Raw genomic sequence first — 25088 nt, forward strand, 5'->3', positions numbered from 1 at the left:
TCCTCTTAAAGTCCCCATGAAATCAAAATTGAAGTTTTGTGGATTTTAGTATGAATTTGTAAGCCTTACGTTTATCTACACTCCTGAGCAAAAAAGTGGGCCAAGCCCAAAATGCCAAATATTAAGATTTTAATGATCTTAACAACAAATCATTGGTCAGAAAATTAGCAAGAATGAAACAAATGCTCTCCTGCGAAAAGCTCCTGAGAAAAGCTAGAAACAGGGAAATTCATGATAATAATTAATGTTGGTAAAATTCAAACTAACATGTCTGGGTATACAAAATTTTAAAAAATATCTTCTGTGTTTTTTTTTTTTCTAATAAAAAGTTAGAGATTATTTGGTTATTATTTTCGACTTAAACAGTTCAAAGGGAAATCAAAGGGAAAAGTTTCTCATACTAACTTCATTTATCTGTTTGTTTAATTCTTGCTAATTGCCTGACCAGTGCTTTGTTGTTAAGACCATTAAAAGCTTAATATTTTGCCATTTTGGGCTTTGCCCAGGAGTGTATAAATTCTGCACTTCAGCTTCTCATCAGATTGCTGTCCAATCAAATGCTCTCTAGAATGTGAAGTCCCGCCCCCAACATTATAAAAATCACCTTGCCAGAGTTGCCACTGTTGGGGGAGAGATATCAGCAAGCTTGGGTCGTACATGTGTCTTTGGCTGTTCGAACATGCACGTTTTATTCAGTTTTCCAACTGTAAGGTGGTTAAGAAGGAAATGGCTTGAATTCATTCACTTTGAAGAATGTGGTATTGCTCAGGCTCGCGTCCACGGTACTAACTGTCAAGTACAGCTTAGCCCAGGCTGTGAGGTAACCTAAACACTACTGGCTATTTAAAAAGGGGGAGGAGCCACTCAATATGTCCCACCCTGGGAAATTACATCAGCACTTGACGGGGACTTTAAGCCAGTTTTATGCTGTGCAATCCCATAGTCTTTTATGATTATTACTTGTCATGCTGTACGAGATGATCCCAAAAAAATTCTGTAGCAGAATGTGTGATAACATATGTTTTTCATATCAGAGTTAACGATGAATATAGCTACAATGTTCTGCCATACTGAGGGCGCAGCGACACAGCACAGGCTTGTAGCTCTTCAACTGGAAAGCATAAAAATAGTTTCACGTTGTCATAACAGTAAAATAAATAAACTCTATGAACAGAGTGTTTGCATGCTAATTAGCTAGTGTGATGAGATATTATAGAGACATTCCATCCGCTGCCGCAACTCAACAAACTGCACTTCTTTGCCCTACGTTTCGCCATCACCACTATCGTGTTTGTAGCTGTCCTGTGAGTTTTGTGTAATCATATGGCGTCATCATATTGGTAGGTTTTAGCTGATTGTCGTAGAAGCGGTGACACTGAGTGACACTGTAATATTTTCAGACGACCGATCTCAGCTCACGACCAGTGATTATCCTTTGTGATGTACGATTGTGCCTGCGACAGCAAAATCAGGCCGACAGCATAAACCCGGCTTTAATTAAATTCAGACCTTGATATTAAAGGTTCGCTGTGGTCTTTAAAAGAATCAAACAATGAAGCTTGGGATTTCTGTATTGCTTTCAGAAATATAAGACCTCTGAATTCATAAAGAATTCATAAGAAATTTCAGACATTTCAGACACAATATGGGCAAATATTGTGTTTATTTGTATGCCGTTAATGGAAAAATAGAGCACCGTGTGTTGCCATGCAGTGCACATACTGACTGACGGCCCATAGTAGAATTTTATGTAGCGAACACAGACAAGCAGAGTGATACAAACACTAAAATGCAACAGTGCTGTTATACTAAATATCAGCACTCTTGTTACGCCACTTGTCCAATCAAATTAGTGGACCGGAACCTTTGTATAAATAGTATTATATTTAAGCAGTTGCAGTTAAAATAGCTCTACAGATTATATTGCATAATTAAAAGCATCCAACTACAATAAAATTAGAATTTCGCAGGGAAATTACTCTAAGCTCCTAAGTCAATTTAAAGCTACAGTTCATAAAATATTTTGTTAACCATGAAAAAAAATGATGAAAAAGTACTGTATAATATGATGTTTTGGGGCTGCTGTGAGTAGCCCTGGCAATCCTGTAATAGTAATTCACAAACAATGTTGCGTCACATACAAGCCAGCTCATTTTAGGCACAAAAGAAGTCCAAGTGCACTGTGACAGGCAAGAGTTGGCAGTCAATCAGGGGAGACAGAGAGTGTGACAGTCTCAATAAATGCGAGTAAAAGAGTGAAATAGTCAAATTTACCATACCAGTTTTAGGATTTTTCTTAGCAAACAGGTATGGCATTTAATTGTTCTCTAATCGGATGAGATGTTAGTGAATGTTGGATGATAGTCAATTTATCCTTGTACCTTGTATTAATTTGCAGTGACCCTTTCGTCCAAGGGGACAAGTGAACTCAAAACATTCAAAATGCCCCCTACATCACAACAGAGCCAAGAAACACTCTTTCTGTAGGGGTCGAGCATTCAGGCTTCTCTTTGTGTTCGCCACACACGCACCCACCCACTTGTTGTGACTATAGTGAAAGATGACTCATCTTACTGTATCACCGTGGAATTTTTTGCACCACTGAACTCCCAAATGTGCATTAATCATTGTAATGAGGGGCTTATACACTGGTCTTATACACTGAGTCTGTACTACTATATACGTACATACATATATATATGTATATATATGTATATATATATATATATATATATATATATATATATATATATATGTGTGTGTGTGTGTGTGTGTGTGTATATATATATATATACAGTACTGTGCGAAAGTCTTAGACATCCAATTCCATCACAAAATTAAATGTTACAGAAAAATGTTTGTACGTCAGTAAAGAAAGCAGCATATTACATAAGAAACCACTTTTCAGACAAAAAAAAAACATAATGAAGGCTGCTGGATTTTGCTGCAAAAATAAGAAGCAAGTGCGACAGTCAAAGTCTCCAGAAGAACTGTGGCTGCTTCTGCAAGATGCTCAGCAAAACTTACAGCTCATTTCCTTATAAAACTGCACACACTGTGCCTGAGACTACTTTTTTTTTTTTTTAAAGCGAAGGATCGTCATACCAGATATTGACTTTGTTTCATTTCTCACTGTTTACTGCTCTTTATAGTATTTATTTTAATGTAGAAACATTTAATTTCATTATTTGTGAAGGCATCTTTGCTCAGCATTTCTAATCAGCATTTCTTTGCATGTGCCTAAGACTTTTGCACAGTACTGTATATATATATTTGTGCATGTGTGTGTGTGTGTGTGTATATATATATATATATATATATATATATATATATATATATAGATATAGATATATATATAGATATATATATATAGATATATATATATATATATATGCCAATCTGATCACCTCCACTGACATCCTCTGTCACCTCAAGAACAGTTGTGTTTCTGTTTTTCTTTACACTATTGCACAAACATCCCAGTCATTGCATGTGCACCCAATGTACAGATGTCTTTCCCAATGCAGATGTTACTTTAGTCACTGTTTCTATTCAGTCCAGAATAAAAATGGCCAACAGTCTTTGCAACTGAAGCTCCTGCATCCGTGCCACAATAATGAACCCTCTTTTAAAGTTATTTAGCGCTTTTCCTCTTGTCTTCTTGATCCAACTTGGTCAGGTGGGCCTGCTCAGCATTTTTCTACATTCCACAGAGCATGGCAGCATGTTCATTGCTTAATTGTATCATGCAGTACATCAATCTGGAAGCATCTGTATTCATTTTGTTTCTCCACTCATTTACTCAGGTTTTTCCTTTAATTTGCCATCCATCTGTACATATTTAAGGTAATCTACCATAAACAGTGTAGTTTGACAGTGAGCTATGTGTAGATACATTCTGTCCTTATACATAAATACATTCATTTCTGTTAGATGTGTCAAACAGCATAATTAATTAAATAGGTTAAAGATAAAGCTCTCAATTTTCTCTATAATATGAATTCTCTCTACTCTGAATTTCTCTCTACTCACATACATGACGAATCATTGGATTGCTGTGAAAAAGATGACAAACGTTTTTTTTTTATAGTTTTAAGGTGTATGAAAAATGGTTATCTCCCAACATCATGGAAGTAAAGGTTTGCGCATAAACAAAGCAGGACGATCGAGGCTATGGTGTAATAGATGAGGTGTCTGAATTTGGGCTCCAGGTCACCTTGGCGATACCAATATATCTGCAAATTAAGAAATGTATTGTTAATTGGTCTAATAATAATAAGATTTTTTTAAATAATCAAATGACATGATACTGAATAATACATTTACAGTTTTAAAGAGATTACAATGGCGCTCAGTGTGAAAGATCTGTCTGATGAACCTGTGATAATTATCATAAGTAATCAGCTGATATTTTATATCCTAACCCAAATGGAGAAGAATCAAAGAGCTGAGGTTATCAGTACTAACCAGAACCAACACTGAAGAGCAGATCATGATGATGCAGATCCCAAAGAAGACGTTTAGAGCATTTGGAGCAGGTGTAGGAAAGACAAATGAACTGATGATGGTTACCTTGTGAAGAATAAAATATACCAGATAATCATATTAAGATTCTCTCCTCAAGCAGTTTCAGATGTAAACTAATCATGTCTCCAAGTTTAGATTTAAAATAATTTACTCACAATCACTAAAACAGATGTAAATCCACCAACAGTAAGGTTGACGATTCGATTCTGGAAGAAAACAACATTTGTGTCTCACATACAACCAGAATTTCTTCTGCATTCTGAGTTTAGTATAGTATAAGATCTCTCTAGCGCTCTATCGCTCACCCAGGCAGATGTTTCTCCAAAAAGTAGCCTGCTGTCTGACATTTCGGTGCCATAGCTTCGTCTGATGCGGTCGTCCATTTTAAGGGCTGAGTTCTCTCAGATCCTGGTCATGAGCACCGGCTAATCCCCGAGCCCAACCCCAAGCCCCTTGAACTCATGAGGCTCACCAGCTTCCATCGTTCTTCCAAGAAAAAAATGCATTTCTCTGCCCAGACACACACATGCATAATTTTTTACCACTGAAGAAAGAAAAGGAATGTCCTAAATAGTGAATTCTGTTCTAAATAAACTGATTGTTTTAATGTTTAAAAGGTTATTAGAGGAAAGAAAAATAATCATAATACTCTATGTGATGTTACAATGAGTGCTAGAGGTCACTGTAGTCCAGGGTACTACAAAACCCATAAGCCTCATCACTGGCCATGGACAAAGTACAGACTTTCTGTGCTAAACAAATATATTTGTTATATTATATTATTAATTTTAATATTATATATTACATACACATGTAGCTGCTGATAAGACCTACACAGCACTTAGGAGTTCAGTCACTGTTTATCCTGCTCACCTTCAGCATTTTCTGAGAGAGAAAACATAAGTGTAAAATACAGGTGTGCCGCATCACCTGTCAATCTTTTGGCTCCTCCCCGAAATCACACCCTACCCATTCTGACTTTAGCTAAACCACGCCCCCAACTGCTACAGTGTTAGTCACCAGGTAACGTCATAGAGTCAAAACTTATTTCTGTTGAAGGAAATTAATTGGTAAATGGAGGGGTTATTAAATGGAAGAAGATGATTGGAGGTCCAGTTGTAGCTTCTTCAACATCATCTGCACTAGAATGGCCAGGCAGAATCTCCTGGACGTTCAGTAGCCCTGTGCTCTACTGAGGCCGGGCAGGATCTCCTAGACGTTCAGTAGCCCTGTGCTCTACTGAGGCCGGGCAGGATCTCCTGGACGTTCAGTAGCCCTGTGCTCTACTGAGGCCGGGCAGGATCTCCTGGATATTCAGTAGCGCTGTGCTCTACTGAGGCCGGGCAGGATCTCCTGGACGTTCAGTAGCCCTGTGCTCTACTGAGGCTGGGCAGGATCTCCTGGACGTTCAGTAGCCCTGTGCTCTACTGAGGCCGGGCAGGATCTCCTGGATATTCAGTAGCCCTGGATTTGACTTCAATTGTGGCCATGATTGCTGAGGCTTCATCAGGAAAGATGATACAATTCAAGCAGGGTCTTGCAAGTTCTTGAATACAAAATGGTTTGAATGACAAGTGTGCAAATTTCCCTAGTTATTGTGAGAGACCTTTATTTACCCCTGAAAACTAACTGCCTTTTAAGGAAAAGAGGTAGAAATTCATTCCAGATGGGGATAGAGCTCATTTCTGGGCCAGGAAACTGTAAATAGTAGCATAAAATGACAACATTAGTGAGATCCATTGCATTACAATAATTGTGAATCAAATTTTAATAATGCCTGGTGGTGTAGCAGGTAGTGCTGATGTCTCACATTGGCAGGCTCCAGGGTTCGATCCTAGACTGACAAGGATGAAACAGTTAATGAATTATTTATTGACTGATTTTTTTTATATGATTGATTATTCAATCAGTTATAAATATTTAAAAATGGCAAGCACGAATGGCAAGCAGAAGCTATTTCCAGTGCTATAATTTGAAGAAATCTAAATCACAGCAGAGCATAATGGTAATAATAACAATGATGATGTAAAACAATTTCACACTGCTTTATAGAAAAAAATTCATATAAAATCTGAAACTCATTAAATGAAAATAGGGTTCTCATTTTGCTACTTTAAAGGCGTTACTGTATCATCATCTTTTACAATAAAAATCAGATATCAGAAGAAACTGACAAACAAGGAAATCTGAAAAATTAAAGAAAACCCCCACCATGAAACATTAAATATGTTTATACACACCAATATTTCACAGTGATAGTGATTCTCATGCTAATATGATGGTAGGTGCTGTATTTTTGTTATTTCTTTGAGAAGTTGGTGGCTGTGTACCACGCTGACATCACAGGGTGACAGTGCTAGCTCAGGTACAATGTTGTTTAATAGAAGAACAAAAAAATTCAGTGATCTCAGATATAACAATCATCAACAGAAAAAAAAACAAGCAAAAGACCTTATTTTCTCACTATTTTCCAGCGATGTTCATTAATGAGAAATCAGTAATGTGAAGCAGTGGAGAGAGCAAACATTGGACTCAAAGTTCCAGAATGCAAGGCAATTATGCGCCACAGTTGCACTGAGTTACGGCGTAGACTCTGCTCGGCTAGTTAGTGATCTGCAGGATGACAAGTGTAATGGCACTGACGGTGATATTAGCATGAAAGCTTTTGTACCTGATCTGTTTGAGAAGAGTGTATAGATGAGGAGATGAGAGAGCTAGACAGACTAAAGGCCTCCGCATACAGGATAATGTGGGAAAACATCCTTTGCAAGGGTTGCACAAAGACCAAACCACCTTCTCGCATACTCTACAGGTTCCTACAACTACAGGAAGAAGACCGCTCCTCCCTGGCATTCATCTTGGAATGAATCGGCTTGGTTAGTTCATAGCTTGATCATCCTCAGAGCTCACAGAGCTGCCCTGTGCACGACACAGTGAGCGAACCCTCTGTATGACATCTGCTTGTTCTGCCATCACGTCACACTTTGTGTAAGCCACCCAAATGCATTGTCTCTGCATGAAGTATGCTCAGGCCTTTAAGCGCTGCTGCATCGCTCTCTTTAGGCAGAAATGAATCAGGAGCTAGTCAGACGATTTATTGTGTGTAATGTAGGAAACATTTTACTAAAGTTAACCTTTCAATAGACCAACAGATCTAGGAAAGAACTTTAAACTAAAAAGGTCAAGGCAGAATTTTATTACAAAATAAATCTTGGATGGCATTGATGTTAATTTTAAAGATTAATATGAAGGATGGATTTTATTTATGGTCTTAGGACATAGGCATTAGGCATATTAATAAAAAAAACTTATAATCACATTTACATTGTATCATTGTTGATGATATTAATAATAATAATAATAATCTAAACTCACCTTATTGACCCATGAAAGACCTCTAGCTCCCTCGTGTGCTAAATCCTATTGAGCCCTGTGTACACTGGCTGCTGTTTGCACTCTCGGCCAGCAGGTGGCGGTAAGCAGCTCTCCACTCCGCCATAACCCGTAATAAGTGACGAGGAAGAAGAAGTTGCTGTATTTACATTCGTGTAGCTTTAGCAGTGACTAGAGAATCCTCCCCGGAGCATGAAGTCATAGGTGGGGAATTAGATTATAAAAACTAATTATACGACTCGTTCTATTTATAACACTAGCTAATATACGCGAATTGCACTTTAATCCAGATTGTTTACTCATGTTATGGGTCCTCGTTAATGTTTTATAGGTAATTTTCTTTCTAGTTAGATAGTTTGGAGAAAATGTCGAAAGCCGGGGCAGAGGCTGGAGCTGAGGCTGATCCGGGGTCAGTTGTCTCGGATCCACAGCATTCCCAGAAGCTTTTAAGATCCCTGCGATCCTTCAGAGAAGATGCCAGCTTTCAGGACGCTGTTTTGGTCCTGGACGGAGAAGAAATCCCTGTGCAGAAAAATATCCTGGCAGCCGCAAGTCCATATATCAGGTACTAGAAAGACATTTCCAGGAAAATGTCACAAGCTTGACTACATCTCGCTTACATCTCGCCTACATCTCGCTTACATCTAGACTACATCTAGACTACAACTTGTCTACATCTATGCTACATCTTGCTTCCATCTTGACTCCATCTTGGCTACACCTTGACTACATCTAGACTACATCTTGCCAATATCTATCCTACATCAAGACTACATCTAGACTACAACTTGTCTACATCTATGCTACATCTTGGCTACACCTTGACTCCATCTTGGCTACACCTTGACTCCATCTTGGCTACACCTATGCTACATCTTGCCTACACCTTGCCTACATCTTGCCTACATGTAGACTACATCTTGCCTACATGTAGACTACATCTAGCCTACATGTAGACTACATCTTGCCTACATCTTGTCTACATCTAGGCTACATCTCCCATAACAGTGTGCTACATGGTGGTGTTGACATGGTGTTACACTCTAAGTGGTGCTCAGGTTTGCATAACACTGTAGCATGAGGCCTTAGTCATGCTTGTGAAGACATGCTGGAGCAGCAACAGGGTGTGTCATAACACTCCACTTCTCTACCTTTCCTTCAGGCTCATATGGAAGGATTTCTTGCACGTGGTGTAGCTTTTGATAGAAACAAAGTCTCAGTGATAAACACTGAAGAAGAAAGGGTTTCATGCAAGCTGATTATGCACTTGTGCAGCAACCAACATAAAAACTATTTGTTGTGGTTTGGCATGATGCATAAGAGCTGAAATAATAAAAACAAAAGAAAAAACAAAATAGGTTGCCTAACCCTGTTGAGGTTACATTATAACACAACACACTGTTTACTGGCTGTGAGCTGGATCAGGTGTGTCAGTTCAGGGTGGAGAGAAACCCTATTAGGCTACTGGAGCTCCAGGAGCAGGGTTTGTTAGTCACGTTTCATATCTTTATATCTTGTCGCGACTATTCACGTTCCCATCCTGCATATTACGTACTCCTAAGCTTCAAGAACAACCTGTTTTTCAACCTAATTTCTATGCACTGCTTACGTAGCCTATCAGCTGCATCCCTTTGGGACAGAAAAGCTGTTTATGTAAAACTCGCTTATAACGGAAATGTTAGGGCAAGTGTTATTTTCCTGTAATTGCACACACTGTAGAGTATAAAACGTGACAGAGTGTGCAGTTATAGCAAAATAATCAACAACAGGGTAGTGAGATGCCACTACCGTTTTTCAAAAATGGCACGTTTTATTCCTCTTATACCACAGAAATGTGCTAACTATCCTTTATTTATTAAAGAATAACATTTCATATGATTTATCCGTTATGTTTAATCTTATGTAACGTCAGCGAGGCATGTTAGTTCCTGTTATCACTAACGTTCCCTCACCAACATCTCTCTTTTTTTTTTTTTTCACGTCTTGATGTCAAATTTTAAAAATGCTGTTTATCATGTTATTGAGAAACAGAACAAACAACTCTGTCCTAATTTTTTTCCCATGTCAGAAAACTTAGTTACAGTTTTAGTGTTGAGTGTTACAAAGCACTGACACTGGAAACTTCCGTAAATGCTAAATAAATGTCTCGTCAGAGACAACGTCACTACATCAACAATTCCATGTTTTTCTTTCTGTTTTTTTTTTTTTAATATAGAAATAAGTGTCTCGTATACAAGTCCCTGTGAATGTTATTCATCTGAAAAAGTAGTGCCATCTGCACGGTGGTCATTTATAGAGGTTTAAACCTTTGATCAAAGAATTCAGGAAAGTATTATACAAAAATGCTTTGGATAAGTGTGTTTTAACTGCCTTTAGACATCGATTATAAGTGAGTTTGGAGTAAACAACACTTTTCCGTTCTTTCCTTGGAAATGTGTCAAAATTGTAATCATGCATATGCTACCAATTGCTCAATTTTTCCCACCATGTTTACAAATTTATAGGACCAAGCTAAATTACAACCCACCCAAAGAGGATGGCTCCACATACAGAATCGAGCTGCAGGGCATCTCTATGCCCATCATGAAGCAGATCCTGGACTACATATTCAGTGGAGAGGTGATGTATTTGATTATCTGGATGTGTGTGTTACTAAGCAGCTGTCAGGAAAGCATGTCAAACCTCCTGTCTGTTTATAGATCTCTCTGAGTGAGGACACGATCCAGGACGTGGTGCAGGCTGCTGACATGCTGCTCCTCACGGACCTCAAGTCATTGTGCTGCCAGTTCCTGGAGAGCTGCATCACGGCGGACAACTGCATTGGCATCCGGCTCTTCTCCCTGCACTACTGCCTGCACCACGTGCACCACGTGGCCACCGAGTACCTGCAGACGCACTTCAGGGACGTGGTGGACACGGAGGAGTTCCGCGAGCTGCCGCCCGAGCGTCTGTGTGAGGTGTTAGCCATGGAGAAACTCAACGTGGGTAATGAGAAGTACGTGCTGGAGGCCGTGGTGCGCTGGCTCGGCCACGACATCGAGGCCCGTCGGGTGAGAGAGGCAAACTCTGTCATTAATAATTACATATTATAATAGTATTAATATTATTACTAGTAATAATAAAACTTTTTAGGGTTAGGGTTTCCCCATTTTCTTTCCTCTTTGGTCATCTGCCAACTCCAAGCCAGCTTTCCCCTGTCGTACGACAGCTACCAAAGTGCTGTCTGCCCTCTTCCTCATATATGAGCTCACAGACGCCCACGATTGGCTAGTGTCACTGTGATTGACAGGGGACAGAGAGCAATGCCATCCCTCCCTTCCTGAGAGCACGGCTAATTTTGCTCCCCTGGCTTCCGGCCACAGATGGCTGTGAACTTGCAATTTCCTGATGATAGGGTGAATGCTTTATTGTTGAGCCACTTGGGAGCCAAACCTCTATTTTATTTTTATCTCAGTTTAGTCCTGAACGGTTCCCTTATAGCACAACAGGCTGCCCCTCATCTCAGAGGACGAGGGCTGTCACATGCTTCTTTTAGCACCACAGCTGTCTTGTTCTATGTACGTGTTCTAGCTGTCTTGTTCTATGTACATGAACTGACAGATAAATGTTCATGATAAGCTAATAATGTTGCTCTGATTGTTGCTCTGCTCTACAGTGAAGGGAAGGGAAGGCTGTCTTTCCTAGCTCGAGAGCAGAACTAATTATTATAGATTAGTAATAATGTAAATGAAAATATTATGTATTAAGGAGTAGATATGGGGACAAATAAGGATTGCATGGACTAGTTGACTAATGCATTCACTAGTTGCCACTATGGGGAGCTGTTGAGTAGTCTGGGCAGTGGAAAAACACAGTAGCAAGGCAGACAGTAAAGAAATAATGAATTTATTTGACATTTGAACCTTTAAAAATCACTGCTTGCTTCATACTGTACAGAAAGGACATCCTTTCTGACATTCTCAGAATGTTCCAAGAACATCTTTCTGCTATTATAGAAACATTTCCAGGACCAAATATATCTGTTGTCGAATGCCTTCTCAATGTCAGCAAACTGCAACCTCATTCTGAAACATATATAGGACCTGTGTAACATTTTATAAAGATACCCAAACTTCCAACAGACCAAAATCAGATCTCTGATTCTAGGAATATCCGTTGTTAGTTGAGATGTTTGCTGTGATGTGTGCAGTCGTATGTATTTGAATCCTCCTGCTCTCTGGATGTAGGTGCACATGAAGGAGGTGATGTCTGCAGTGTGGGTGCAGGGACTGGACCAGAGCTACCTGCAGGAGCAGATGGTGGGAGACCCGCTCATGAGGGAGGTGATTGGCGAGTGCTGCATGGAGTCATTGAGAGGCGCAGCGCAGCAAGGAGAGGCACTGCTCGCTGCCTTCAAGCCCCGCGGCTACTCCGAGTGCATCGTCGTTGCAGGGGGTGAGGACAGGGCGTGAGTATTAGAACAAGCCACAATCAGAACATGGTGCAACGACAAGGTGAAGCGTTTATAGCCAGTCAAACCTGGATTCACCCTGATCACGTCCAGTATTGTAACTGACAAAACAAATCTGATTTCGCTACCAAGATCTGTCATTAAAAATCGTTCATTAAAAATCGTTCATATTTGAAATTTAATAGGAACAAAACACAGCATGGTGTGCTGTTCTGGAAAAATAATCCAGAAGTGTTTTATTCCTCTTACACTGCAGCAATTTACCAATGACTACATTTTTAAAAATATCAAAGAACACCCTATTGTACTTTAATAAACAAAAAAAAAAAAGGAAAGTATCTTGTCATGTTGCAGAGAAACCGTAAGAAAGTGCAAAGTCCTCTGTCCTGAAGAATTTCCCGACTTCACAGTCACAACAAACTTACAACTTTTCCTCTGACTCTGGCACTGGAGACTCTTTGAGAAATGCTAATTACTCATGTACCTCACAGAAAACTTCAATATGTCAATAATTATAGAAGATTTATAATGTTTAACATACATTTTTGTATAGCATCCCCTGTGCACGTTCCTGTGTAAATTACTATAGAAATGATAGCATGCTAGAACGAGCATATACATGTTGAACTACTGTCAGAGCAGCTGGTTTAGAAAATGAATCAACATCTCTGGGTCAGAATTAATAATTCATCACTGTGAGGTATAAGTAGATTATTATTCATTATTTGAAACTGAGACAAGTTGATTTTTTTTTTTTGTTTAGTTGTGCGGGAAATCATAGTGTGAAATTTTAGAAGGATATCTGAATAAATATTCACACGCCACTTGTGTCTTCTTTTCTATTGAAATACAGACACAGTGCTAATTTTTGTCCCTTAACTAGTCTTGGTAGTCTTATTTATTTTCTTTTTGTAGGTGTCAGTCCATGAATAGGGCATAACAATGCTATATTCAGTGTAATTTTTTATCATCTTCATGTCTGCTCACACTGAGTGTGTTTTCTGCTCTGTTTCCTGTTCAGCACTCGGAAACCATCTGCAGTGACACGCTGCATGTGTCCTCTTTATGACAGGAACCGGCAGCTGTGGATCGATCTGCAGCCCATGAATGAGAGACGAATTGGTCATGGGGTGGTCACTGCCGGTCAGTACCTTGTTCAAGACAGAGCTTCATTCCTCTCGTGTATTTATGCAGAATATTATTTATGTAGAAACACCCTCTGCAGAATATCTTGAAATGATGATCATTTTCTTGAAGATATCTCTGTTATCTCTTGCTCTTGAAGATATCTCTGGTAATGCTGATACAGCTCCAGTGCTTAGGGTGGGAATGCCCGGGCCTGACAGTGCTGGGTCTCGACAAAATGCAAATTCTTAAACCTGTCTAACCTGTGTGCTTGGGTGCTCTTATCCATCAAAGTCAAATGATCGTTATCTGATGTCACACACAGGGAGCTTAAATTGGGTAGGAGGACACAGGAGCTGCAGCACATTCCTCTTACCTAAAACTGCACGCAGATCTGAGAACTAGTAGTATAATTTAATGAAAATGTTAACCATAACTAATGACCTTTATTTATTTAAGTGAAAAACCACACCTGATGGACTACTAGCTGCAGTCCACCCCTTCTCATGCCCTGAATTTTTTGAGTGTTGCATGCTTATAGCTATGATTCTTCTCAGCAGGTTTTCTCATTCACAGAACCTGTTGCACGGTATTTCAGCTAGTTATTGATGGCTTAACCGATACAGGGCCTAAGTTATTTGCATTGTGTTTTTCTTTTACTTGCTATTGTTATCCAAACTAATTCCAAAGCATTCAGCATTCTGCATGAATAACTAGCTTATTCTGCATCACCAGAATAACTTGTTCAATCTGAATAGATATGTATTTTGAGTTATTAAGGCAGTTTGAGTACGACTGTTCATTTTTGTTTTGCCACCAGCTGTTGCCTCAACTCAGATGCGTATAACCAGACTAGTTAGTTATCTAGATAACAGTGTAGACTAAACTAGTTAATTATATTCTCAATTAGAACAGAAACGTACAGTACTGTGCAAAAGTCTTAGGGACCCTATTTTTTTTTTTTAGTACAAACTTTGTTATAGATTTTTATTTTATGTCTTCTATATTATTGATTCAGTACAAAAACATTTTAGATTTCCAAACATTAGTTTTCCAGCACAAAATTAAATGTTACAGAAAAATGTTTGTATGTCAGTAAAGAAAGCAGCATTTTACATAAGAGACACTTTTCAGGCTGCTTCATTTATTACTGTTTGCTGCTCTTTATAGTATTTTTTTAAATGTAGAAACATTTAGTTTCATTATTTTTGAAGGCATCTTTGCTCTACAGCATTTCTTTGCATGTGCCTAAGATTTTTGCACAGTACAGTATATTGAAAACTTGTTTTGATCCCATTCCCATTATGTAGTGGCTCTCATGAAAAAGCTTTTCATAATTTCATAAGTTTTTTCCCCTCAAAAAATTTTTAAGGATTAAAGTAGCTCTTAACAGCTAGCTTAGAAGAAATGAGTTTGTTTGTCCTAATGTTAGTACTAATGTTTTGAGAGTACTTGAAATACTAGTAATAAAAGTATTTTAGCACGAAGATCAGCTGAACCTGGACTTAGGCACAGTCTAAGTTCTACCTGTTGATTAATGATACAGTGTGTTAGAAATATTAAATGATAATGTAGGTTATTGTCTCAGTTACATGAGTATTGTAATAATTGTTACTCACCTACTGAGAGAAGCACTGCAATACAACAAGAGATAAAGACTGTGTATTTGACAAGTAATCTAGTAAGTATCTGGATTTTACTGTGCGAAAGTAGCAGCATGGCCGTTTTTTTTTTTTATTGTAGTATGTCACTTGGAGTTTTTTCCTACTGTTGGTGGAAAGATAAAATCTGATTTTTATAATGCTAATTTTTATTAGTAATTACAGTGAATACCGTTCACTAATAAGAGCGAAGAAAATACTCATTGTACCCTCGTGAGAGGTTCATGTTTACTGTTCCCTTGATCAGATGGCTGCCTTTTTGCGATTGGGGGAATGGATGAAAACAAGACTGTGTTGAGTAGTGGAGAGAAATACAACCCAGAGACTAACACCTGGACGCATATTCCACCAATGAACCAGGTATCTTTAGCAACACCAACAAAGGGCTTAACCTTCAGGAAAAATCTTTTCCATTTTATGTAAAAGCTTCTTCCTGTTTATTGAATAGTTGTGTTACCTCCACTAGGGGCAGTGCACACAAGCTTTTCTACTTGCATGGTGAAACAACATGGCTGCATCAGATCTGAAAAGACAAACCGTAGCTTAACACCAGATGTCAGTGTTTGACCGTTGTTGTTTCTGGTGTGGTTAGGCGAGGCAGCACTTCTGTATTGCTGAGATGGATGGACTAATCTATGTGCTGGGTGGGGAGAATGAGGACACTGAAGTCCTCCTCACAATGGAAGTATTTGACCCTCACCTTAATAACTGGACAACCCAGACCAGCATGACTACTGTCCGGAAGGTGAGACAGAAAAACACAGCAGTGTGTATGGTGTTGCAGTGTGATTCAGTGGTTTAATCACGCAACTGGTCAGTGTTACACAAATGCATGCTTGTCTCGTTCTTCAGTTTGGTTGCTGTGCTACAATGAAGAAGAAGCTCTATGTCATGGGAGGAGGGTCTTACGGGAAAATTTATGACTCTGTGGAATGTTACGACCCCAAGACTCAGCAATGGACTACTCTCTGCCCTCTAAAGGAGAGGAGGTAGAAAAACATGCAGAGAAAATTACTGGTTGTGTTGAAATGCTACAAAAATGGAAGTAGTGTTAGTATAAAGGGAAGCACTGACACACTCGGGTAAAAGGGGAACATGCATCAGATTATATCCTGATAATATTTCATACAACAATAATACTTTGTCTTGTTTCCTAATATTGTGTCTTGTTTTCCTAATATTCATCTATGTTGTGTAAAATGCATTATTAAATGTACACATACTAGAAAATGGAATGACCGGATCTTCTTGTTAGTGATTGTGTGCTTGTGTGTTTAGGCAGACTGGAGAACAAGAACATGATGTTTTGTTTCCGTTTGTCTCAGTTTGAGCGATTGTGTTTGTGTATACTCCAGAGAAGCTAACATTAGTTATGGATGTTGGCCACAGGTTTGGCGCCGTGGCCTGTGGTGTAGGTCAGGAGCTCTATGTGTTTGGAGGAGTGAGGAGCAGAGACGCAGACAACCCCGAGTCCAGTCAAATGACTATCTGCAAATCTGAGTTCTTTCATGATGAGTTGAAAAGGTGGGTTTTTCACGGTGACAGTCTCATAAAGATTTCTTATTAATACATTATGTTATATAATGAAATACATTCCTGTAAATCTCTTGCTTCTATTATAAACCTACAGATGGGTGCTGCTCGACGATCAGAATCTGTGCATACACACCACATCATCATTCGTATATGGTGCTGTTCCCATTGGGGCTAGTATATATGTGGTAGGAGAACTGGACACGGGTAAGCTCGGGACACACATCCAATTTTTCTAACATTATGATCTCTCTCTCTCTCTGGGCAAACTTGTTTCTTTTTATGAAACCTCAGATACCCCTTTTAGCTTCGAATCTTCACTTTCAAGGTCCAAAAGCATGTATTTTAGCAAATGGACTCTCATGGCCACTCATTTTTAATTACGCTAAGATCTGAAATTCCAAATAAAGTAGAGATATACATGAGTGAAAAATGCTCTGCGCTGGACTGCCTTCCCTTCCAGGGTGTATTCGCCCAGTGCTCCCGGGATAGCCTCTGGATTCACCACAACCCTGACCAAGATTCCATTGTACTATAGAAAAGAACGGAAAATCGTTTCAGTGAGAGTCTAAGGGCAGTTGTTGTAAGGGCATCTCACCAATAAATGTTTAAACATAAATTAACGCCTTTGGCTGTTACACAATAATAATAAAAGTCTTACAATGAGACAGACTTGGGAAAATGTCTTACTAAAGCTTTTATAGAGGTTTGGCCAACTCAGTAAAAAAGTAATTCTGCTTACTTCCACTTTTCCGAAGGTTCTGTGGTGCCATCATGTAGAAACTGAGGCACTTGCAAGTTTAAGACTTTATTGGTAACATAAAAGCACAAAGTAAACAGATTTGTAGCTTAATTGGAAAAAAAGCCTTTGACTGAAGAATTCATGAAAGTGTTTTACAAAAATGTTTTTCACTTGAATGTTTAGCTCCATCAACTGCCCTTAGACATCCATTATAAGTAACTTTTAGGTAAACTGGTTTCCCTGTTTAATTAATTAATTAATTAATTAATTTTGAAAGTACAGAGAAACGTGTTCGGTTTTGGTCTCTTGTAGTAGTTGCACATATGCTACGGATGCAGTGGATAGATATTAGGTTAAAAATGTTGGAGTATTCCTTTAACTGCTTTATAACAACTGCGTGTAGTAAAGCCCTACGTTAGATTCTCAATTGGATCTGAACACAAAGAGAACACAAAGCTAAATGTATTTAGATAGTTACGAATACCTATTTTCTATTTGTTTTCCTTATGCAACTCCTTATTTAATCCTTGTTAACATTTAATTTAATAATCCTTATTTTTTAATCCTTGTGTACGTGTGTGCGCGCCTCTAAACATAATTAAACTGTAATAAAACAAATGCCAGGTGTTCGATAAGAGTGTATGTTGAGTGATTATCTCATTATGAGCATGTTAACTAAGTTGTGTAACATTACTAAATTGAAGTATGTGTAGTAATTAGATCTTTATGAATTTTTTAAGACATCACGGCACAGATGTTTTCCGAATCACTAAAGACTTAGATTTTTATGACTGTTAAACGAGCTTTAAATGAAGGAATAATTGCTGTTGTGGCAACAGAGAAAACCTTGCTGTATGTGTTATGTAAACTTTTTTCTCTTTATTTTTTCTATTTAATTTATGTCTTGCTATGTTATGCTAATACAGAAAACCTCACCGGTTGGAAGCTTATTGATAGATGTTGGCATGTTAAAAATTCAGCCACTAGATTCCTAAACAAAACACAGAAAAGCAATTGAAACTTCTTAAAGCCAGCTCATGAAGTTTTTACTGTATCAGCACCAGAGTTTCATACCGATATTTTAAAGTATAACTCAAGACATGCTGACAGATCCTCAGTTGTAGACTGTATTCCGCAAAGGTTAAACCCAAACCAACAAGCGAGGCGTGTCTTCATTAGCAATAGGGAATAAAATTCCACTGTTCAGCAGAGGTGCAGATTCAGTAGAGGCAGCTCAAAACTTTTCTATAATCTTGCTTTTAGTTGCTGCTTGATGGGTGTTTCTTTTTGATTGTTTTAATTGTTTCCGTTAGTGCTGTACTTCTTCTTCTTGTTCTGTGCAGAGTCTGTACTGAATGTAGTAGTGGTTGGCTGTTGCACTAAGCTCAATAACGCTACAAGGAAGCTGGAGCTAGATAAATATCACCTAGGGGTTTTTGCCAGGACACTCGGTGAAGCAATCGACCTCTTGATAAAAGCTCATAATAGACTGCAATATGTGAAATGAAGTTCAGTGTTTAAGTGAGACGTTGATATTTTAGGTGTTCAAATGTATGCACGCTTTGGCTTTATTCAGAGTTGTAAACATGGTCTTTATTTAAAAATAGACATGAACAGATATTAATGTTTGCTCCATCGTTTGCTCAAAGGAGAATTTGTTACTCATGATTGGTTCCATTTGCTTTACAAGAAATATTGCTTTTTTTTTTTTAAAGTATTTTTAAAATATTTTTATATGACTTTAAAGGAAAAATCCACCCTCAATGACTTGCTTATTAATCTTTAGATTTATCTTTAATCAAATTCAAATTCATCAAATTCATAGAGGTGCCACTGAGATTTAGCCCTTGCTTCATCTCTGCTAAACACTGATGCAGCAGCGCTTTAGTCCATCAGTCTGTCCAACAGAATAACTCCAATAGTTTCAACTTTCACACAAACACCGCTGTCAACACCACTGCGCCCGTCATCTCTTAGATCACCAACTAGCCAAGCCGAGCCTCTTCCGTATCTCAGCTCAACTGTGTCTGTAGCTGCATTGCATTCTGGAACTTTGAGTCCAGCGTTTGCTGTCTGTGTTGGATTTCTCACCAATATGACATTGAAAGTCACTAGCAGTGTCACCCTGTGACATCAGCGCATCACACAACCCACTAACTTCTCACTGGAATACTGTAAACACAGCACCAAGCAACAAACTAGCACCAGAATCGCCAAACACATCACAAATATTTAATCTGTGTCAGAGTGGAGTTTTCCTTTAAATCCTTTTTGCTCAGGATGATAATGTTACTGTAAAGTTTTTAAGGCTTCTCTTCCACTGTGTGTGCAGGCACCAGTTACGACTACGTGCGAGAGTTTCGGCGCAGTACAGGCACTTGGCACCCGACTCGCCCCCTCCTGCCTTCGGACCTGTGTAAGACCGGCTGTGCTCCTCTCCGCATCGCTAACTGTAAGCTGTTCCGGCTGCAGCTGAAACAGGGCCTGTTCCGGATCCGAGTGCCATCCATGTAACGTGCACATCCACGCCCATGTAATCATCTTCTCTCTGCTTGCTGATTGGGTAAATTAAAAAAAAAAAAAGCACACATGGCGCTTGGGAATCGCTGGATTTTAGGCGAGGATGCTTACTTGAGTGAGCTGTGTAGGGACATTTTGTCCACTTTGTTTCATGTCTTCTTAAAGGAATGTGTCTTATTTTCTTTACTTCTTTTTACTGTAAGGGATTTGAATGTCATTTTGATATGTAGCAGTTTAGCTGCTTTTTTTTAGTGTTAATACTGTGTTTTTAGAGTTGACCACAGGTTGTTGCTTCCTGCCTTTTGCCTTTTAAGCCAGCACTACTACATATGATAGCTTTGACAAGTAGATCACGATGAGGAGGCAGATTGACTGCGTTTTTTATTTTTTTTATTTTTATTTTTTTTATTTAATAATTTATGAATTGTCTTACACTTGGATATACTGTTGATGGGAACAGCTTTTGACTGTCAGGAGAAGAATGATGGGAACAGTGGTGTATTTTTAGCCCATATTAAACACAGCTTGAGATATAGAAAATATTAGCCCTCATGTCAGTCTAGTATGAAAAGTATTTGGGAGAAATGGATGAAAGTGTGCATATTTAGCAGTGGAGATTGTTTGTATAGCATTATTAACTTCATTATTAACACTATACCTCCTGGAGTTACTTCCATGTAATACACTACAGTAGGGCTTAGGCATGCTACATGTGTATAACCGGTAGTAGGAACTGTATTTCCTGTATTGATAAAATCGTACTCAAGGATTCTCACTCACGTATAAGTCGCTGTGTGTTTTGAGGGTGACCTTTGAACTGGCTTTCCAGTCACTGCAGACCGTTTTGGCATCCGGTGACCCCATTTGTTGTGTGCGCGTCACAGCTGCTGCTGTCTATTCTAATCGGTACAGATTGGCTTCTAGAGAAACTCGTAAGCACACACGACTGCCCAATGATAGAAACAACTCATGTTAAGCAAACATTTGTGATAGCTTTGTTTTAGGTGTTCCTAATATAACGTTATATGATCACACCTTCTACGTACACGACTATTTTGTGATTCAAGGCTGTTTCATTGCACTAAAGAACTCGTAGCATAAGACTAAATGTTTTTTTATGATTATTGGAATGAGATAGCGCTGATAAATTCTACATGTTCATCATGCACTGGGTTAAAAATCTGTGTAAGACGTATAATATTCCTGTGTTTCAGGTATGAACAATGGCGTGGTGTTTTCATGATCATGTATTTGTTGACTCAGGTGTCTGTGAGCTGAGAGTCTATCTGTGGCTTGTGTAACACTCCTGCATCGTTTTCGAAGAATTTATTGCAATTCTTCCCAGTCTCATTGTGCATACCTCTGTTTTTAACCTGACCCTCTCATCTTCATGCAAAACACAGCCAGAGACTTGATATGCAGAAGCTATCTACAAGATAGTACATGCTATACTTTATCACTATTTGGCTTGATTATTTATATGTTTTTCCTCCTCACTATGCATGATCAGTGATAACGTCCCTTCCCTCATCTCCTGTTAAACAGCCTTGACCTTTGCTCTAAAATTGTTAAAGCACGGTGTGATGCTTCGGCAGTCAGTAGGGACGCCTCTCTGCAAGGGTTTGTGTAATAATGTAACACTAGAACGGCTGTATGCACCTTTGACAACTTGGCTCACACCCAGCACTTAACCATACAATGTGTGCGTGCATGTGCAAACATAGGATAACTATCAAAACACACTACACATTCCTTCATGTGCCATTGTTTACAGTACACGCTGGACCCTTCAGTTAAAATGTGTGAAGATCTAGTTACAGAAAATTCCTTGCTTCCAAATAAGCAACTAACGTGTCTGAACGGTGACGACTTTTACTTTTTAATACCTGTCTGTTATTGCTTAATCATAAATGGTTTATGCTTATAAATAAAACACCTCGAAGTAGGAGTGGGCCATATGAGAAAAATACATGAAGCCATTTCTGATGCATAATATGTATCACTATATATAAAAAAAACTACCATCAAAACAGTAGTGTTGTGTAAAAAAAAAAAATAATAATAAGGAAAAAGAGATTTTATCTTATGTCTTGAGTAAATGAATTACTTAAAACTGAGAAGGAGAAAATAAATAAATTCTACAATTTATATTTTATAATTTTAAAATTAAGATTTTTTAAAATAATAATAAAATTTTATTTAAAAAATGAAATAAGACCGAAAGGTAGAAAGTCTTTGTAATCTGTAAAATTGTTAATATTTTACGATTTTAAGCATTTAAACCAGCAAAAATTTTTAACACCAAATCAGCTTCTTCTAATCAGTTTGTAACTAGTACTAAATAATGTTAGAAAAAGATATCACAATACCTACTGTTAAATAATTCATCGTATATTGTTATATTGCCCAGCCCTACTTCAAAGCATGTATTGTTTTATACTAGTATGTCACGTTACTGCTTTTGACTAGCACCATGGACTCTGAACAGATGAGATGCATCTATTCTGAATTTGATGCAGAAAGAATAAGCCTGCATTTCTTTGTCCATTCATCTTTCAAACTAAAAAGTAAAACAGAATCTTTTAATGTCGTCAGTAGCTAATCAGACCAGAGAGGGTAAATAAATTGCAAATCTATGAAAATCTGAAAATCTCGTTCCTGTCTGAACTGCTGTCAGTAACTCGTCTCTGGTCCGATGAGCTGCCTTAAGCTAAATAATTTTACATATACGCTATATGGCCAAAAGTTTGTGGACACCTGACCATATGTGCCATGTGACCATATATATTGCACCAACATGTGCTTTTTGAACATGCCATTCCAGATTTATAAGCTTTATAAGAAGCTCCACTCTTCTGGGAAGGCTTTCCACTAGATTTTGGAGCATGGATATGGGAATTTGTGTCCATTCAGCCACAAGAGTATTAGTGAGGTCAGGCACTGATGTTGGGTGAGGAGGTCTGGGATGCAGTCGACGTTCCAGTTCATCCCAAAGGTGTTCAGTGGGGTTGAGGTCAGGGCTCTGTGCAGGTCACTCGAGTTCTTCCAGTCCAGCCTTGGCAAACCATGTCTTCATGGAGCTCACTTTGTGCACAGACGCATTGTCGTGCTGGAACAGGTTTGGGCTATTTAGTTCCAGTGAAGGGAAATCTTAACACTACAGCATAAAAAGACATCCTATGCAATTGTGTGCTTCCAACTTTGTGGCAACAGTTTGGGGAAGAACCACATATGGGTGTGAGGGTCAGGTGACCACAAACTTGTGACCATATAGTGTATGTGTGTTACAGGATAAACCACAGCAGAGGAGCTGCTACAGAAGCCAATATGTTCATACGTATCAGTATTTTTAGTACCGGTTCAGCCTAAATACTTAGCTGCGTCTTCATCTGTACCATGGTCCACAAGTTAACAATCCTGGTCTAAAGTAGGGGTGTAAACCTCAGGCTTTCATTCAATACGACACAATTTCAAGTCATAGAGCAGCGATTCGATATTTGGCGATGCCACTGAACCTGCTGCTATATGATACAATTCATTTTAGTAGCCTCTGACAGAATCTGGGGTAAGCCTACCGATAATTTGTGAATGATGGTGATGTAGAGAAGGACTATTTTTGCTAATTAATTTTAGTCATTGCCTTTTAAATCGGTTGGATAATTACACCCTTAGTCTAAAGTCAGAGGTGGATTCTCACACAGTACCTACACAGGCACCCCGAGGATGAGTTTGCACATCAGTCGATATTAACCAGAGTGTACTGAAAAATTCCATCTTTACTCATCTCATCTTGGTTGATGATGTTCATTGGGCAGGTGGTAAATGAGTAGGTACTATTGTATTATTACTTTTATTTTGACACAAATATTAATAAAGTGACCACCAAACAAAGCTGTATGTCATTAGAAAATATTCTCTCATACAGATTGAGTCATTTGTTGTGAAAAGACTGCATATGAGTGTTTGCATGTCGTGTGTGTGTGTACTACAGAAACGGTTGGGATTAACACAACAGGTTTACAGAAGATGGTGGCATTAATCATTAAAACCAAATTGCTCTCATGGTGAGAGTTAATTTAACAGGAGTTCTTGTGACTTGGGACAGTGATGAAGCTCAGATTGGGGCAATCTGGCCTCTAGTGCCCTACATTAGGAGCTTGGGAATTATCCTCTACGGCCCAAAGCCGTCTGGGTGAAACACAGAGCAGACCGGACATGTCTACGTGTCTATACTCTGATGTGAATGCTAACCCATCTGACCTGTAAATGAATTTCATAGGTGAGGTCAAAGGAGTTTGGGGCTATTTGAACAAAACCATGGGTTAAAGCATATGCAAACTGGACAAAAATGTCATCCGAAATGCTTGATATTGTTTTGTTTGTTGTGTTTTGTTTTATTTAATGTGTGCCAATTTGTCTTCCTGTTCTTCTTCTTATAATAGTGATAATCATATATGTATATACAATAATATCCTATACAGATCTGTTTACAGGGTATAACATTCCCTTACAATTTTACCGTAAATATTGGCATAAATACATCATGTCAAGTTAGTTGAGTAAACCTGTAAAGAGCATACACAGAATAAAGGCACTGCCTGCTTATACACAGTCTGACATTTCACACTTGTGCCATTTTTTTTTCCACACTAACCTGAAAATGTGTTTATATGACTACTGCATTTTGTCTAGTGTGTGTGTGTTAATAAAGAGTGGCATATAGTAGGAGCTTTCTGTAAAGATCCACAATCTGATCAAGTCATAACAGATGCTTGTTTCACTGTCTACTCTAACATGTGATTCTGTTTGTGGCTTGTGACTACATGTTGCAAAAAAAACCCAACCAGACCTAAATCTTTTCAGAGTAAATGCAGCAATTCATGGGTAAGGTTGAGTAATGAGAGTGGGTGGTCTGGAAAAAAAAGAAAAAGGGCACACTGTGCGAACTATGTACAGATCATCCTAATCTCAAAATTGAGACAGTTTAAACATTTGTTTGGTTTTTTTTTTCAGTGTCCAGTCCACAGCCTCTTTACATCCATAACAAAACACTTCCTGTGGTCTGCTTCCTGTGCCACAGTCAGCCATGTGACAAAGTGCTAGGTCACTCTGGCTGGTATCGTTTTGCATGATATGG

General features: G+C 38.6%; 2 protein-coding genes across 3 annotated transcripts; one reads left to right on the top strand and one right to left on the bottom strand.

Moving 5' to 3' along the window:
* Window positions 1–3484: 3484 nt before the first annotated feature.
* On the bottom strand, window positions 3485–5295 carry tmem243a (transmembrane protein 243, mitochondrial a). The gene is made up of 4 exons (XM_026927775.3): window positions 4833–5295; window positions 4683–4733; window positions 4468–4572; window positions 3485–4235 (listed from the first exon to the last, which is right to left on the bottom strand). Exons 1-4 carry the CDS (start codon window positions 4908–4910, stop codon window positions 4113–4115), a joined length of 357 nt encoding a protein of 118 aa, XP_026783576.1. The 5' UTR covers window positions 4911–5295; the 3' UTR covers window positions 3485–4112.
* A 2728-nt stretch (window positions 5296–8023) lies between these two features.
* Window positions 8024–24565, top strand: gan (gigaxonin). 2 transcript variants are annotated; one of them, XM_053234653.1, is made up of 12 exons: window positions 8024–8124; window positions 8252–8485; window positions 10425–10539; window positions 10620–10970; window positions 12147–12367; window positions 13392–13513; window positions 15404–15516; window positions 15749–15901; window positions 16009–16145; window positions 16546–16680; window positions 16787–16896; window positions 19764–24565. In XM_053234653.1, exons 2-12 carry the CDS (start codon window positions 8286–8288, stop codon window positions 19943–19945), a joined length of 1839 nt encoding a protein of 612 aa, XP_053090628.1. In that variant the 5' UTR covers window positions 8024–8124; window positions 8252–8285; the 3' UTR covers window positions 19946–24565. The 2 variants fall into 2 exon arrangements, with proteins under 2 accessions (XP_053090628.1, XP_026783579.1); XM_026927778.3 differs by having other exon boundaries at window positions 8036–8485.
* The last annotated feature ends 523 nt before the right edge of the window (window positions 24566–25088 follow it).

This window comes from Pangasianodon hypophthalmus, chromosome 6 (assembly GCF_027358585.1).
Source record: "Pangasianodon hypophthalmus isolate fPanHyp1 chromosome 6, fPanHyp1.pri, whole genome shotgun sequence".
NCBI lineage: Eukaryota > Metazoa > Chordata > Actinopteri > Siluriformes > Pangasiidae > Pangasianodon > Pangasianodon hypophthalmus.

Coding starts and splice junctions, on each gene's coding strand:
- tmem243a (XM_026927775.3), bottom strand. CDS start 4,910: ATGGACGACCGCATCAGACGAAGCTATGGCACCGAAATGTCAGACAGC. Junction 4,573..4,682: donor TTACATCTGTTTTAGTGATT/GTGAGTAAATTA, acceptor ATTCTTCACAAG/GTAACCATCATCAGTTCATT. Junction 4,236..4,467: donor GCTCTTCAGTGTTGGTTCTG/GTTAGTACTGAT, acceptor CTTAATTTGCAG/ATATATTGGTATCGCCAAGG.
- gan (XM_053234653.1), top strand. CDS start 8,286: ATGTCGAAAGCCGGGGCAGAGGCTGGAGCTGAGGCTGATCCGGGGTCA. Junction 12,368..13,391: donor GCAGGGGGTGAGGACAGGGC/GTGAGTATTAGA, acceptor TTTCCTGTTCAG/CACTCGGAAACCATCTGCAG. Junction 16,681..16,786: donor TTTCATGATGAGTTGAAAAG/GTGGGTTTTTCA, acceptor ATAAACCTACAG/ATGGGTGCTGCTCGACGATC.